The sequence below is a fragment of the Eucalyptus grandis genome, chromosome 6 (genome assembly GCF_016545825.1).
Source record: "Eucalyptus grandis isolate ANBG69807.140 chromosome 6, ASM1654582v1, whole genome shotgun sequence".
Classification (NCBI taxonomy): Eukaryota; Viridiplantae; Streptophyta; class Magnoliopsida; order Myrtales; family Myrtaceae; genus Eucalyptus; species Eucalyptus grandis.
The window spans coordinates 189,974-202,425 of NC_052617.1; the positions used below are offsets into that span (position 1 = coordinate 189,974).

Below are 12,452 nucleotides of genomic sequence, written 5' to 3' on the forward strand. Positions count from 1 at the left end.
AATCTTGATAAGGGTGGACAACTACTAGTTAAACCCTTCTTCCTCATGTCTGTATTCTCATTCAATACAAAAACCACAAACAAGGTTTACACATTACTTTTCTGGTGTCTTTTTTCTGCTGCACTGCTCTCTCCTTTCGGAATAGAACACCCGGCAATGACGTATAAGATTGCAGCACATGGAGAACGAGATAGAGCATCCAACCAATATATCCCGAAGTAATTACAGCCATCAGCATCAGCCAATCATAAGTTTGAAAATAATGAAGGCCTTCAAGAGCCAAACTCCTTAAATCTTCACTTCGCTTCAATGCAGCTTTGTAATCTCCGATGGAGATCAGTTCCTCAATTTGGTCCACAACTGACATATAGTGCTCTAGTGGTTTGAATGGCTTGAAGAATAATGTATTTGATTGCTTTATATCTGAACTTGTCAAGCCGATAGTCAAAAGAAACTATGTTGTCTCCTTTCAATCCATGCACACAAATCCGAAACTCAATATGAAAAAACATATATATCATAATAAAATGTTTGCAACATATGGCAGTTCATCTAATGGAAATATATGTCAAGAGGATGCGCTTTATATTGTTAAACAATATAGAACATAGATCTTATTTACAAGACTTTATCTGACATGCTAAACTATTGCCTAAGTATCGAATAGAAATTATGTGAACAGCAAAACTGAGATTACACGTAAAAAATAGGGTAAATTTCAAAAGAAGACTGCAATGATTTGAAATTCCAAGAAAGCTTCCTCAAAAATCATTTTACCAAGACTGAACCTGACTTGAGGATAGGATACGTGATTTATGAAGGAACTGGTTTAGTATTTGTTTTGTATTGGACAGCACAGCTTCAACTTCCTCTGCCTGCAAATGAAAGAAAAGGTTTTCTCTTGTTGCATCAGGAAAATATCAACATAGAATGAAGATTCCACGTTTTCTTTAGATTGAAAAAATCATTTAATAAATAAATTTAATCATACTTTTGACAGAATTCAACATCTATAGATGTTACACTACTTAGAACTCACCTCATTCATATCAATGTATCCAAGAGGCAAATTTCCCACTGAGTTCATTGGACATGGCAAACCAATAAGAGTTGACTGCCATAAATCAAACAAATAAAATTTATGAACAATCCACATAGGCTAACAAATTGATAAAATAAAACCAATCTGTTATACCATAAGAGGTGCAATATCAGCTTGATTGACATCCACTCTTTCAATGCCACTAAGGCCCCACACCGTAGGTGTTGGCGTGTCATGCATATGCTCATCAACAAACCGGCCATGATCAGAGTGGTCACTGGCAGAAGCTGATTTGGGATATTTAACCCCAGCTCCCCAAACAACAAGGTGTGTCAGTGTTGGAGGGATGCCCATCTCCATGACTTCCTATCAGATACAACTTAATCATATTAGCTTCAGCATCTAAAAGGTACCGGAGAAAAATTACGAATGAACAAATACTTATGAGTGCCTGGCAGACTCAAAAAGAAAAAGAGCATGATGAGAGTCCTCATAGCTGAACAGCAAAACATTCTATCTTATAGGATTGTTTTCTTTTTAGCTTATGAAGGACTAAAGGTTGGCCAAGGGAGCACCTTATTATTGCTGGTGCACCCAGCAAAACAGCAAAAGGATGGATATGCTCAAATGAGGCAGCAAGCACCAAACCATTGCTATTAATTAAGTGATCGAGGTTAAATTCAGTTCAAGTACAATATCAAATTGAAGGTCTCATTAGGAAAAAACTCTGTGGGTCAGCAGTTAAATTGCCAATACTAATGAATACACAATCAATTTAACCAGACTACAGCTCTAGCTTTCCATTCAAATCAGGTTTCATATTTTGATTGGACATTGATAAAATAATTATTCGCCCAATACAAAATTCAATCTATATATTAGCATGTGAAACTAGAGAAATCCTTGCCATATGTGACGACTTTTACATCCCATTAGATGAACCATAAGATTTGGGGCACATGACCATAAGAGGAAAAGTTGAACATGGATTATCCAGTAGTGGACACAGATTTGCCAATTGCAACCATCCAAAAGACCCTAGCAATGACTTACAGCACATCATCTAACAGAGGCAAGTTTGATCAGCAGGAAATGCAAGGACAAAAGCTAGAAATTGAGTTAAGAGATAACTGGGCGGCAGAAATGCACACCTTAATTTTATATTACCACAAGAAAAAATTTTGCTTAACAACTTCGCATGCTTATTAGAAAATTCACTTCAGCAACTTTTTCCAGAAATGAAAAAAGAAAAACGCGTCATATCAAACCTTTGTCGCTCATTCCGTGATCAGCTGTAAAAACATACGCAGTGCGATTATCTTTGTAATAACCTTCAACGAGATCAAAAACACGTTTGGCAATGTGATCAACGACCTTAACATTATTGAGATAGATGGATGAGAAGGGTCGATGAGCATGTCCATTTGAGTCACAGCCTAGTAGATGGAGAAAGACAACCAGATTATCCTGTTGAAGTGCTTCTCTCAAGTCCTCATCGGTAAAAGACCTGTCCAAGAGGTTTTGAAATTGATCAAAAGACCACTCATCCAAAAAGGATGCATCTGCAACAACAAAAGCAAATGTTAAAGATATGAGGTAAAGGAAAAACACAAATACACCCTGACAGCAAATGAAGAGGAGATAGAGCAACAAAATAATTGATTCATAACAACATTGACAAGCCACTTAGGCGTGAATTGCACATATTAACGCCTGAAGTGGCCGCTGTAGAAAGTGTAATAAGCACTAGTTTCAGAATTAGAGGAATTCAGAAAACACTATTTATTTTTTATAAGGCACACCAATGCTCACTGAATCAACTGAGAAAAAACCCAGATGCATTTAAGGAAATAAAATTAAATCTAAGTTACAGACAAAGTAAAGAGTAAAAACATGCCATAAGAATACTTTCTGAGAAAACTCTTCCATGCATATCTTAAGTGAGAGAGAGCGGAGGGAGGCAGGTGCTCGGGTAATCTGTCATAGACTATAGGCACATACCAGATGAAAAATTACCACAGGAAGAACTAACTGCCAACATGAGTAGGCAATGAGAAAAATCTAATTTTTAGGTATCACAAGCTATGGAAGTTTTTCTTAATCTAATGGCAAATTACCAAATTCATATCAAAAAGATTTTGAGTTCAACAGGGTGAGCACATACCAGTTGCAAAGTCTTCAAACTCATGTGGGTAGCTATTCCAAGTGCTATGTGGCAAGGCACCACAGAATATAGGAACTATGTCTGGGCTACAAAGGCATACGTATGTTTGCTTCTATTAAATACCGAGTCAAATTCAACAGGATTAGCTTTCCATCCTGCCAAAGGAATGTCACCCATCAGTGAAGAAATAACACCACATCCAGCACTCGTTAGCAGATAGGAGTCTAAGTTGGAGATGTTACATGCAACCGAAAAGTTCGATAAAATACACCGATAACTGACCTTTGTCACAGCACTGGGGTCCTCATAAACCCAGCTATAAATAGCAACATGTCCAGGCCTTTGATTCTGTAGGAGGACGAGCATGGGACACTCCCCAGCGACCTCTTTCTTCTAATTATACTTCTCAAGAAAGGTGCTCTAAAGTGTCCTTCCGAATCCGGTTCATAAAATTTATCCGCACGCAAGCCATCCGCTGCAAATTTAAATTTCCACCTGTGTCAGAGAGTAACTTCTTGCTAGAAGTAACCGGCTCAGAGAAAGCTCGATAGCCAACTTTGAAGCAATCACAAAATGTTCAAGACTAAGTGTCCTCCATCACATAGACAGACAAATTAATAAAGACATCCCAAACTTTAACTTAAACACAGTTGAAATATAAAAAATCTACAGAAGCATCAAGCCTCTCCACTTTCAAGTTTCAATCGTCAAGCTTACAATTGTCAGCCCATTTCTTTCATTTGAAAAACTAACAAACGCCGTCCAGGCAATGCAGTTTCCATACTTACAGAGTCACATTGAGCTAAGACCCAGCGGGAGCTCACACCCAAAAAGAAAAAAATGCAAACTTGAGGTCGAATTTAAAAGGCAAAACCCCAAACAGGTGGTGGGCGCGACACCATACCAACGAGAAGAACGAGGCGCTTGGCGGGTGCGGAGAAGCGAGGAGCGACGGGATCCATGCCGTGGACAATGGGAGTCTTGAAGTAGATGTCGAATATGCTGAGCATGTACACGGCGTGGGAGAGCCACCCCGAGACCACCAGCCACCGCTCCGCCTCTTCAGCCACCTCCGCTTCCCGCTGACGCCTTCTCCGGCTCGGGGCATCGCCCGTCCCCAAGATCCCATCTTGACCCCCATTGATCTCCGTCCTCTCGGCGGGACTCGCCCCGGTATTCGGGGCTTCGGGATTGTTGGTATGGAGCTCTCGTGCAGAAGCGGAGCTCGAAGGGCGCTCGGGGCTCTGCTCGGTTCAACGATTCAGACAGAGCGAACGCGCGAGCCGCGATAGGTGGTCGCCGGGAAAGATTGGCTGGTCAAAAACAAGAAAGTTGGAACCTTGGAAAGACATTTTTGTTGAGCTGTTGAGGGTTGAGGGAAATATTCTATTTTCACCTGAGGATGTTTGGTTTGGCATGGCATAAGCTAATCAAAAATCTTTTTTTTCTAATTTGTTGCAAACAAAAAGATAGATATAATGAAAGATAATAAATGTTTTCTTTATCTCTTTGAAACTCCAATGCATTAAGAAAAGCAAGATCATAAGTGTCCGATCAAATTCTGCGTTTGACTCCTATAAAATTTGAGATTCATTGTTCATATCTGTTTTCTTGATTTTAAAGTGATTAATTTATTAAGTAAAATTGACATGACGTAAGTATTTTTTCCTTAAATCTACATCCTGTTTTCTTCTCATCTAATTACATGTAAACATGTCCTGTCGTACATGTCATAAATTGTAACAGCAGCCAGATGTTAGAATTTAAGATGACCTGAACTTAGTTGGTAAAAACTCTTTCTAATACTATGAAATGAGTTTAAATAATATCCTCAAAACAAAGAAACAAACGAAAATTACAATTTTTCAATGCTATTTAAAAGAAATTGGGCTTCTTGCATTTGCCCGTACAGTTTAGGACAGCTTTCAATTGCATTTCAAGTACTTCTGACAACATAGCACAGACACGACATTCATTCAGTCGCGATGATCGTGGGCAGGAGACGGCTTTGCCGTTCCTGCGATCCAAACAGGAGCATTGCATTCAAGAACCGTTTCAAATCAGATACCTTGTTTAGCAATGGCCTCGAAAGAGAGAGAGAAAGTAAAATTGTCGCCTATCTTGGATTAGGAACAAAAGATGAGCAGACGATAAGCTAAGCGGTTTTCTTACTTAGCAAGCTGATTCATTCAAGTTGCTCAACGATTGTTGTCTAGTTCATTTGCTTCATAAGCACTAGAACTAGAACCACAATAAAGTCATACAGAACCCAAACATAGACCAGACAGATACACGGATACTACTACTGATCCGATATTCCTGACCATCATATCTTCCCTGGACGTTGTCCACCATATGTAGTTACAATGGAGAACCAGCAATTTTCCATCCTCCAAATTTATTTAGCATCTGCGTTGTTTGTTGTAGGACGTCGGTGAGACTGATGTGCTGAGATCATGAGTTTTGCAGTTGCCTTCACGGGCACTTGATACGGTTCCCGTGAGTGGTCATGTCGGTGTAGCACTTTGCCACACCGCTCTCGGTTTCCATAAGTCCCTGGCGGCACACATTTGCACCGGTCGCAGCACGTCATGCAAGCCCTCGTGCACACATTCTTCCTTGAGTGCAACTTGCATCTCTGGTCGCACAGAGGGATACAATCTGCAGCAACCAAAAAAGGCTCACCAACTTAGTGTAATCAGATCCATAATGTCTGTGAAAACCAGATACGCTGGTGTGAAGTTGCTAGGCTACATAAGATTGTGTTGCAGTGTTGGGGACTTCCGGTAATTTTCACAATGTCAAAATGCTTTTGATTATTTTCCTCCGCTACATGACGATGCTCCTTTATAGTAAGAAAAGTTGGACTATGTATCCATGGTTAAGGTCCTAACAATCCCGTCATCGCCATCCTCTGAGAGGACCGGAATATGTTGTGACAATACATGGCATGATAGACTAGAGGTCAAGGATGCGTTGTATGGTTACCTGCTTTTGACCTGACCGGTGGCAGTGGCGGAGATGCAGGAGGTGTGACCGGTGGCACAGTAGGCGGTGGCTTAGCGACAGGAGGGGAGCGGAGGTGGCAGCGGGCTTAGGGACGGGAGGCAGAGTAGGGGAGGCTTAGTGACCGGTGGCAGAGGAGGTGGGGTCTTAGTGACCGGGGCAGGGGTAGGAGGTGCCTTCACAGGAACTGTAGCCGGAGCTGGCGCCTTCACCGGAGCCGGTGTTGGGATCTTGGCATATAGGGCCTACACATATTCCCACAGTGACAAATCAAAGCAAGTCATGCAGTTATGCTCCTTTTATTGCAGATCTAAACTTCAGCTAGAAGGATTCCCCATTCACAAGGTCATCTTGCACTTCGGTCCAGTTCGTTACTCCTTACTGACTATAGAACAAAAATTTTGCATCGCCGTTAAAAGGTCTCTCATGTATCTATCAAGTGTACCAATAAATATACGGACGTGATCATGCACTTCAACGAGGATGAACAACCGTTCATCCATGACAGCAGATCAGCGTGGCAAGGGTGCCATACAGAAGGTTCTTCCCCAAATTGGGAGGAGTGTTTAGTCCGTGTGTCTCGGATACTTTTGGAGGGATCATGTGTTTTTGACTTAAAATAGCTCGCTGTCCCATTCTTCCCAACTCACCTAAACCTATGACTAAACTTCCAATACGGTGCCAACCATCACCAAAAGAGCACATGATGCAGACCAAGGCATATCATTCAAAAACCAGATATCTAAGCATCATTATTGAGGGATCATTTTCTCCCCCCCAAAAAAAGAAAAGAAAAAAAAAACATAGCCCAAGAACCATGGCCAAAGGAAATACTTAGTTGACCTTCATCATCTAAACCAAAGGAAAACAAGTTCGTTTAAACAGACTATCTTGATCCCACACATTACCTTCAAAATGAGTTTCTCCTCATTGTCAGCAGATGAAACCTACCAAAACAAGTTAACACCAGATTAGATGTGCCCCAAATGGCAACAAGCTCATTACACACCAAATTACACACGAGGTCATACCCGGGTAGTGATCAGAGGAAGAAGAAGACCCAACACCAGGAGCACAGTTTTTGAAGCCATTCTGCGGTGGGAACTCGCAGAAAGCTGAAGCGAGAGAACTGGAGTGATAAGCTCACCTACTAAAGTAATCACTGAACCAGCATTATACAACTCCTCCACCTCCAGCTTTAAATAGAGGTTCAGAGTACAGAGAGAGAGAGAGAGAGAGAGAGAGAGAGTATGGCGCCAAATAGACATTCTGTACCATAAAACGTTGCACTAATTTCTTTGAAACCATAGTGCAAATCGTAGCAAAAGTTGGTGCAGATGCCTAACACATGAGAATACATGTGTCCATGCATTCGTCGAAATCGACCCTGTACAATACATTTATGCATTCTTCAATCGCTAAGCCGATCTCACGGGATTAAAACTCTCCTTTCATTTAACTTAAGACTAAGATATATGCACCAAAAGAAAAACTCAAGATTAACATGTTCTGAGTAAAAAAAAAAGAAAAATTGGAATTCTGGAGAAATATTTACAAGCTGTCATGGGAAAAGCAAAAGTGAGAAAAAGGGTAATGACAGAGACAGCTCGCCCAAATCACCCGGACACATGAGTAAATTGGCTGCCTGCACCGAACTCAGACTTACGTGTATTATATTCGACCCTCAAACGTGAGAAACTTAAATTATCCCACCCACCAGTAAGAATTATATTAAAAGAAAATAACATAAATAGTTCATAACTTTAATCGAATATGTAATGTAATCCATGAACTTTTAATTTATTTAGCACGATTCTTAAACTTTAGCTCAATATACAATATTATCTCTATATTTTCATTTTATTCAATCCAATTCATGAATTTTAAATACATATCCAATATAGTTCCTCTATTATATGAAAATATTCAATACTTTTTCTAAATTTGAATTCATGTAACAATGATATTAAACATCTTCATATGGCCCGATGACTAATTTGATTTTAAGAATTATATTGAACAAATTAAATATTTAGGGATGACATTACACATTAATATAAAATTCATAAATTAAAAATTTAGAGATCACGTTGCACATTCGATCAAAAATTGAGGAATCGTTTATGACATTATCCATTCTATTAACCTCAAACGTGCATTATATTCAATGCGGACCACCATCAACGTCATTAGTCACCCAAATTCACCATTTTCAACGATGTAAATTCAATCAAATGTATATATTACAGTCGCATTAATAATTGCTGTTGAACGACAGGACATCCCCCCTGGACCGGGAAGCGACATCTACCCTTTTCCTTTTTTCACTTAAAGAGCGTTTGTCGTCACATGATCATTGACCCGCACGCAAGGCATGTCCTTTGAAGCTTGGGACGAGCCAACACCGAATTAAAGAGATTTTCTTGTTTCCCTCCGGTCTGACATAGGTATTCCTTCTTTTCCATGATTGTCCTCGTAGTTACTCCATGGGGCAGAGAGAAATGGAATTCGGACAAGAAAAAGCCAGAGCAAATCGATTCCAATGAAAGAAACAAAGATGGTATCAAAAACTTGGGAATTTCTACTTAGGAATTGAATTTATTTTTCCTCCAGAGGTGATTAATTCAATATGATCGTGACTAAACAATAAACTTTCATTGCATGGACTAATTTTTACAGGACGTTAATTTTCATATCCTACTATATCTGAATTATTTACGGGAGCTTTTCAAGTAACGTATTGGAAAAATAATCATTTATACAATGCAACTATATTTTAAGACATGACATGGCCAAACCTCTTAGAATGCTCAACGAATCGCACTGCGCCTCAAGAGTTCTTCGATTACATTGCAATTGGCCGTTTGTCAAAAGATATTTCTAGAGGCTAAAAAAAAAACCTCCATTCTTGTTAGGACTCCAGAGACCCTTTCAAGAAATTTCTCATAACGCGATTTTTTTTGTGCCCTCGGTGCGTTATATTTTTATTAATTTAATTACTACGATCAAAACGGCCTACCAAAATAACAAAATTCCATGTGAAATCACATGCAATGCTAGAGAAACCGGTCAACACAAGTAATATTTTTTGCATTGTGAAGCATGACGAGAGAGCAATGCAATTCAATGAAATATTTCCACGGGTTGTCGTTAACTCGACCATTTTTGGGAAATTAATTATGTTTGGGTGAGTCTATCATACGAGGAAAAATCCTATGAATGTGACCCGACACGAGGTTCTTGGTGATAGGTATGATAAATCCTATGAATGTGACCCGATACAAGGTTCTTGGTGATAGGATTGACACAAGACCATCACTTTCAAGGTGTTTAAATTCAACTCATTACCACCAACATCGTACTTATACGGAGACACGTTGAAGAAAACAAAACCAAACTAAAATGAGGGAGAATACAACCTTCACCAAGCATAAAATTAAGTATGTCAAAATAAATCATAAACTCATTTCTTAATCCATTTTTGAAGGTACTAGGTTGTTATATGGGTTAGTGTTATATTAAAACTTAATCTACCTCTGTGATTATCTTTACACTCTCTTACCCTCAATTAATCTCAAGTTCGCACTCCCTGTTTTTGGATTAGTTTCAATATGAGTCTTCCTAAATTTAGTTAAATATAGATATGTTTTAATAATGGGGTTGGTCAACTACGGATTAGGTTTAAGTCACAAAATTTGCATTGGATATTAGTTAATACGAGTTAAATAGGTCTGGTTGAATCGGGTCATTTTCTACTCGGCTCGAATCCAATATAATTTATTCGTTTGACCAGTCGAAGTAAAGCAAGAGTTGCGAGGCAATGTGACAAAATGGTTGCCCTTTTGGGAAATATTTATGAGTGGCAATTTGACAGCGCCGGTCTGTGGGAGGATCAGATGGAATGAGAATCCAATGAAAACTGGTCTGGACCTGTTGCAGATCTCGTCTTTTAAGGAGAAACGAAAAAGGAAGGAGATGAGCATGAGATGTGATTGATGTTGGATATATTCCAGGACAAAACCGACCCATCAATCTCTCAAGTTTTTACCAGCTGCAAACATAAAGTCTCTTCCATTCACGAGCATCTAACGTTCAACATTCGGTCACTTTATCAACCGTTTCCTTCGTTTCATCTTGATCATGACATAGAAAACGGTGGATCAGCAATTCAGTCAATTCGTTCGTATCATAGAAATTCCAAACGAGAGAAACACTCAGTCTGGAAAGAAGAAATACAGGGTTTCTACACGGAAAGCAGCCATTGTCCTCCCCCCACAGGACTTATTACAGAGATATCACGAGAAGCAAAAGAACATCTTTCCAAACCACAATTGAAGAAAACACAAGCAAAATGAGTACAATTTAGAACCTATAAGAGGAGCATATTATTAGTCCCAGGGCTTGCAGCTGGATCTGGCAGAGGGACACACTTGGCCTTGTCGCAGCAGGCTTTGCAGTCCTTAATGCCCTGCAGTTGTGAAAATTTCCATGATCAGGAGAGAGTCATTCCATTCATGGAGTCCTCTTTTCTTGAATGTTAATTCGTTTAGTAGCAGACATAGAGAGGGAGAAAAGAAACCGATCGGTCAAAAATCAGTGGCGTTTATAGATTTCCGAAAAATGATATAGATCAGACAGCAACGTGCTTTCACGTAGCGTATAGTCGATTGGATCATGCACCATGTTGTTTGCATAAATATGCAACTAATGTCGCATTTCATAGTTTGTTTTTCTCGAGATGATTGCTTACCGCGTACTGGTGGAGACGCAGGTGGCTCTCAGTGGTGGTGAGGGGGAGGGGCGTGGTAGGGATGGTGCGGTGGTGGGGATGTTCGGGAGGAGTGGCGTGGTAGGGATGGTGCGGGTGGTGGGGATGTTCGGGAGGAGTGGCGTGGTAGGGATGGTGCGGATGGTGGGGATGCTGGGGAGGAGTGGCGTGGTGGAGATGGTGCGGTGGTGGGGGCAGGGTGGGGAGGAGTGGCCTGGCCGACCTTCCCGGAAGTGTGGGGTGGGGTGTGGTGGTCGTGGCGGTGGTGGTCGTGGTCGTGGTGGAAGTGGTGGTGTTCGTGCTTCTCCTTGCCGTGATGAGGAGCCTCGGCCAGCGGAGTCTTGTCTTTTTTGTGTGACTGTCATGTCAAAAGCATACCACATTGATTATTTTATCCCATTCAAAGAAGAGGAAATTTTAAATGAAATTCAGCAATGGATTAATATTCTCAAGTATTAATAATTGGCATTGCAAAGGTGAAAACAGTTGAGCTTATATTAGTAAAAGGAAAGGCAAATCAAAGGACACAAAAATAAGCACTGTGATAATGGTGGTATAGTTTATAGTTGGGAGAGAAATGGGATTAAGAAAGCATATATAGCTTCAGTTTCACCTTCCCCTGAGCGGGGATGATTCTCACAAGTTTCCTAAGTGTGTACACATTGGCACATACAAAAAAGGAGAACCTAATAATTCCACTGTAGGAAAATAACATCTTGAGAGAGACACAAGGGTTTTTTGTTACCTCTTCAGAGACATCGGCGGAGACCATAGCCTACAAGAACAAATGAAGCCAAAGTCTCAGCTCAACCAAAGTAGAAGGGAAAGAAAAATGGAATTGCAAACCAAGTGATCAGTAGGCTAAAAAAGGGCTTCATACCGTGGCATTGACTAAGAGCAGAGCTGCAACCAGCAGGAGACCAACCTTCAAGCCATGGTTACAAAGGCAGGGAAGAGGAAGGAGGAGAAGAGAAGTCTATTTGTTGAGTGATGAACTTTGAACCTAACCTCATTGTATTTATACACTCAAGTAGTAATACCTAATAGGTCTTCAATATCTTTCTGTTTTTTTATATTCTGGACAGATGTGCAAGGTGACATTTGGGGGCAATAGGAATTTGCAGTTTCAGCTTCCCCAGATGAATGTATATCTTCTGCATCAGCCCAGTACTTGGACAGAGAGCGGCTTTATCCATGCCTCTGATCCTGAACCATGCAACACTTGGCTCGATGAATTTGTCCAGTCGAGAACTATCGATTCTGGTGTACAGCTCATGCTAGTTCCTACGCAGGAATCTCCTCTTCCAATGCCCCCACGTACAACGTGGCCGTTTGAGGTGAAAGGGTTTTCTTTATAAATGCAAACGTATTTAAAAATTTATCATTTAAAAGTGCATCGGGAAATAATTTTGGGGTAAATGCTGCATAAAAAAAAAAAACACTATACTTAAAATAGACATTTTTTATTTTTA

At 40.2% G+C, this 12,452-nt stretch overlaps 3 protein-coding genes across 3 annotated transcripts; all 3 read right to left on the minus strand.

Annotated features, from left to right (window-relative positions):
• Window positions 1-18: 18 nt before the first annotated feature.
• LOC120294868 (GPI ethanolamine phosphate transferase 1-like) lies at window positions 19-4,347 on the minus strand. The gene is given in 13 exon segments (XM_039315684.1): window positions 19-423; window positions 809-875; window positions 1,040-1,114; window positions 1,196-1,367; window positions 1,369-1,408; window positions 2,311-2,604; window positions 3,207-3,296; window positions 3,299-3,361; window positions 3,485-3,548; window positions 3,550-3,597; window positions 3,599-3,681; window positions 4,111-4,257; window positions 4,260-4,347. Coding segments are annotated over 13 exon segments (1,593 nt in total). The 3' UTR covers window positions 19-61.
• Window positions 4,348-5,248: 901 nt separating this feature from the next.
• On the minus strand, window positions 5,249-7,419 carry LOC120294992 (pistil-specific extensin-like protein). Its single transcript, XM_039316202.1, has 4 exons — window positions 7,244-7,419; window positions 7,121-7,159; window positions 6,195-6,457; window positions 5,249-5,867 (listed from the first exon to the last, which is right to left on the minus strand). Exons 1-3 carry the CDS (start codon window positions 7,301-7,303, stop codon window positions 6,266-6,268), a joined length of 291 nt encoding a protein of 96 aa, XP_039172136.1. The 5' UTR covers window positions 7,304-7,419; the 3' UTR covers window positions 5,249-5,867; window positions 6,195-6,265.
• A 3,147-nt stretch (window positions 7,420-10,566) lies between these two features.
• On the minus strand, window positions 10,567-11,947 carry LOC120294991 (acrosin-like). The gene is made up of 4 exons (XM_039316200.1): window positions 11,861-11,947; window positions 11,726-11,755; window positions 10,963-11,338; window positions 10,567-10,680 (listed from the first exon to the last, which is right to left on the minus strand). Exons 1-4 carry the CDS (start codon window positions 11,866-11,868, stop codon window positions 10,582-10,584), a joined length of 513 nt encoding a protein of 170 aa, XP_039172134.1. The 5' UTR covers window positions 11,869-11,947; the 3' UTR covers window positions 10,567-10,581.
• Between the last annotated feature and the right edge of the window lie 505 nt (window positions 11,948-12,452).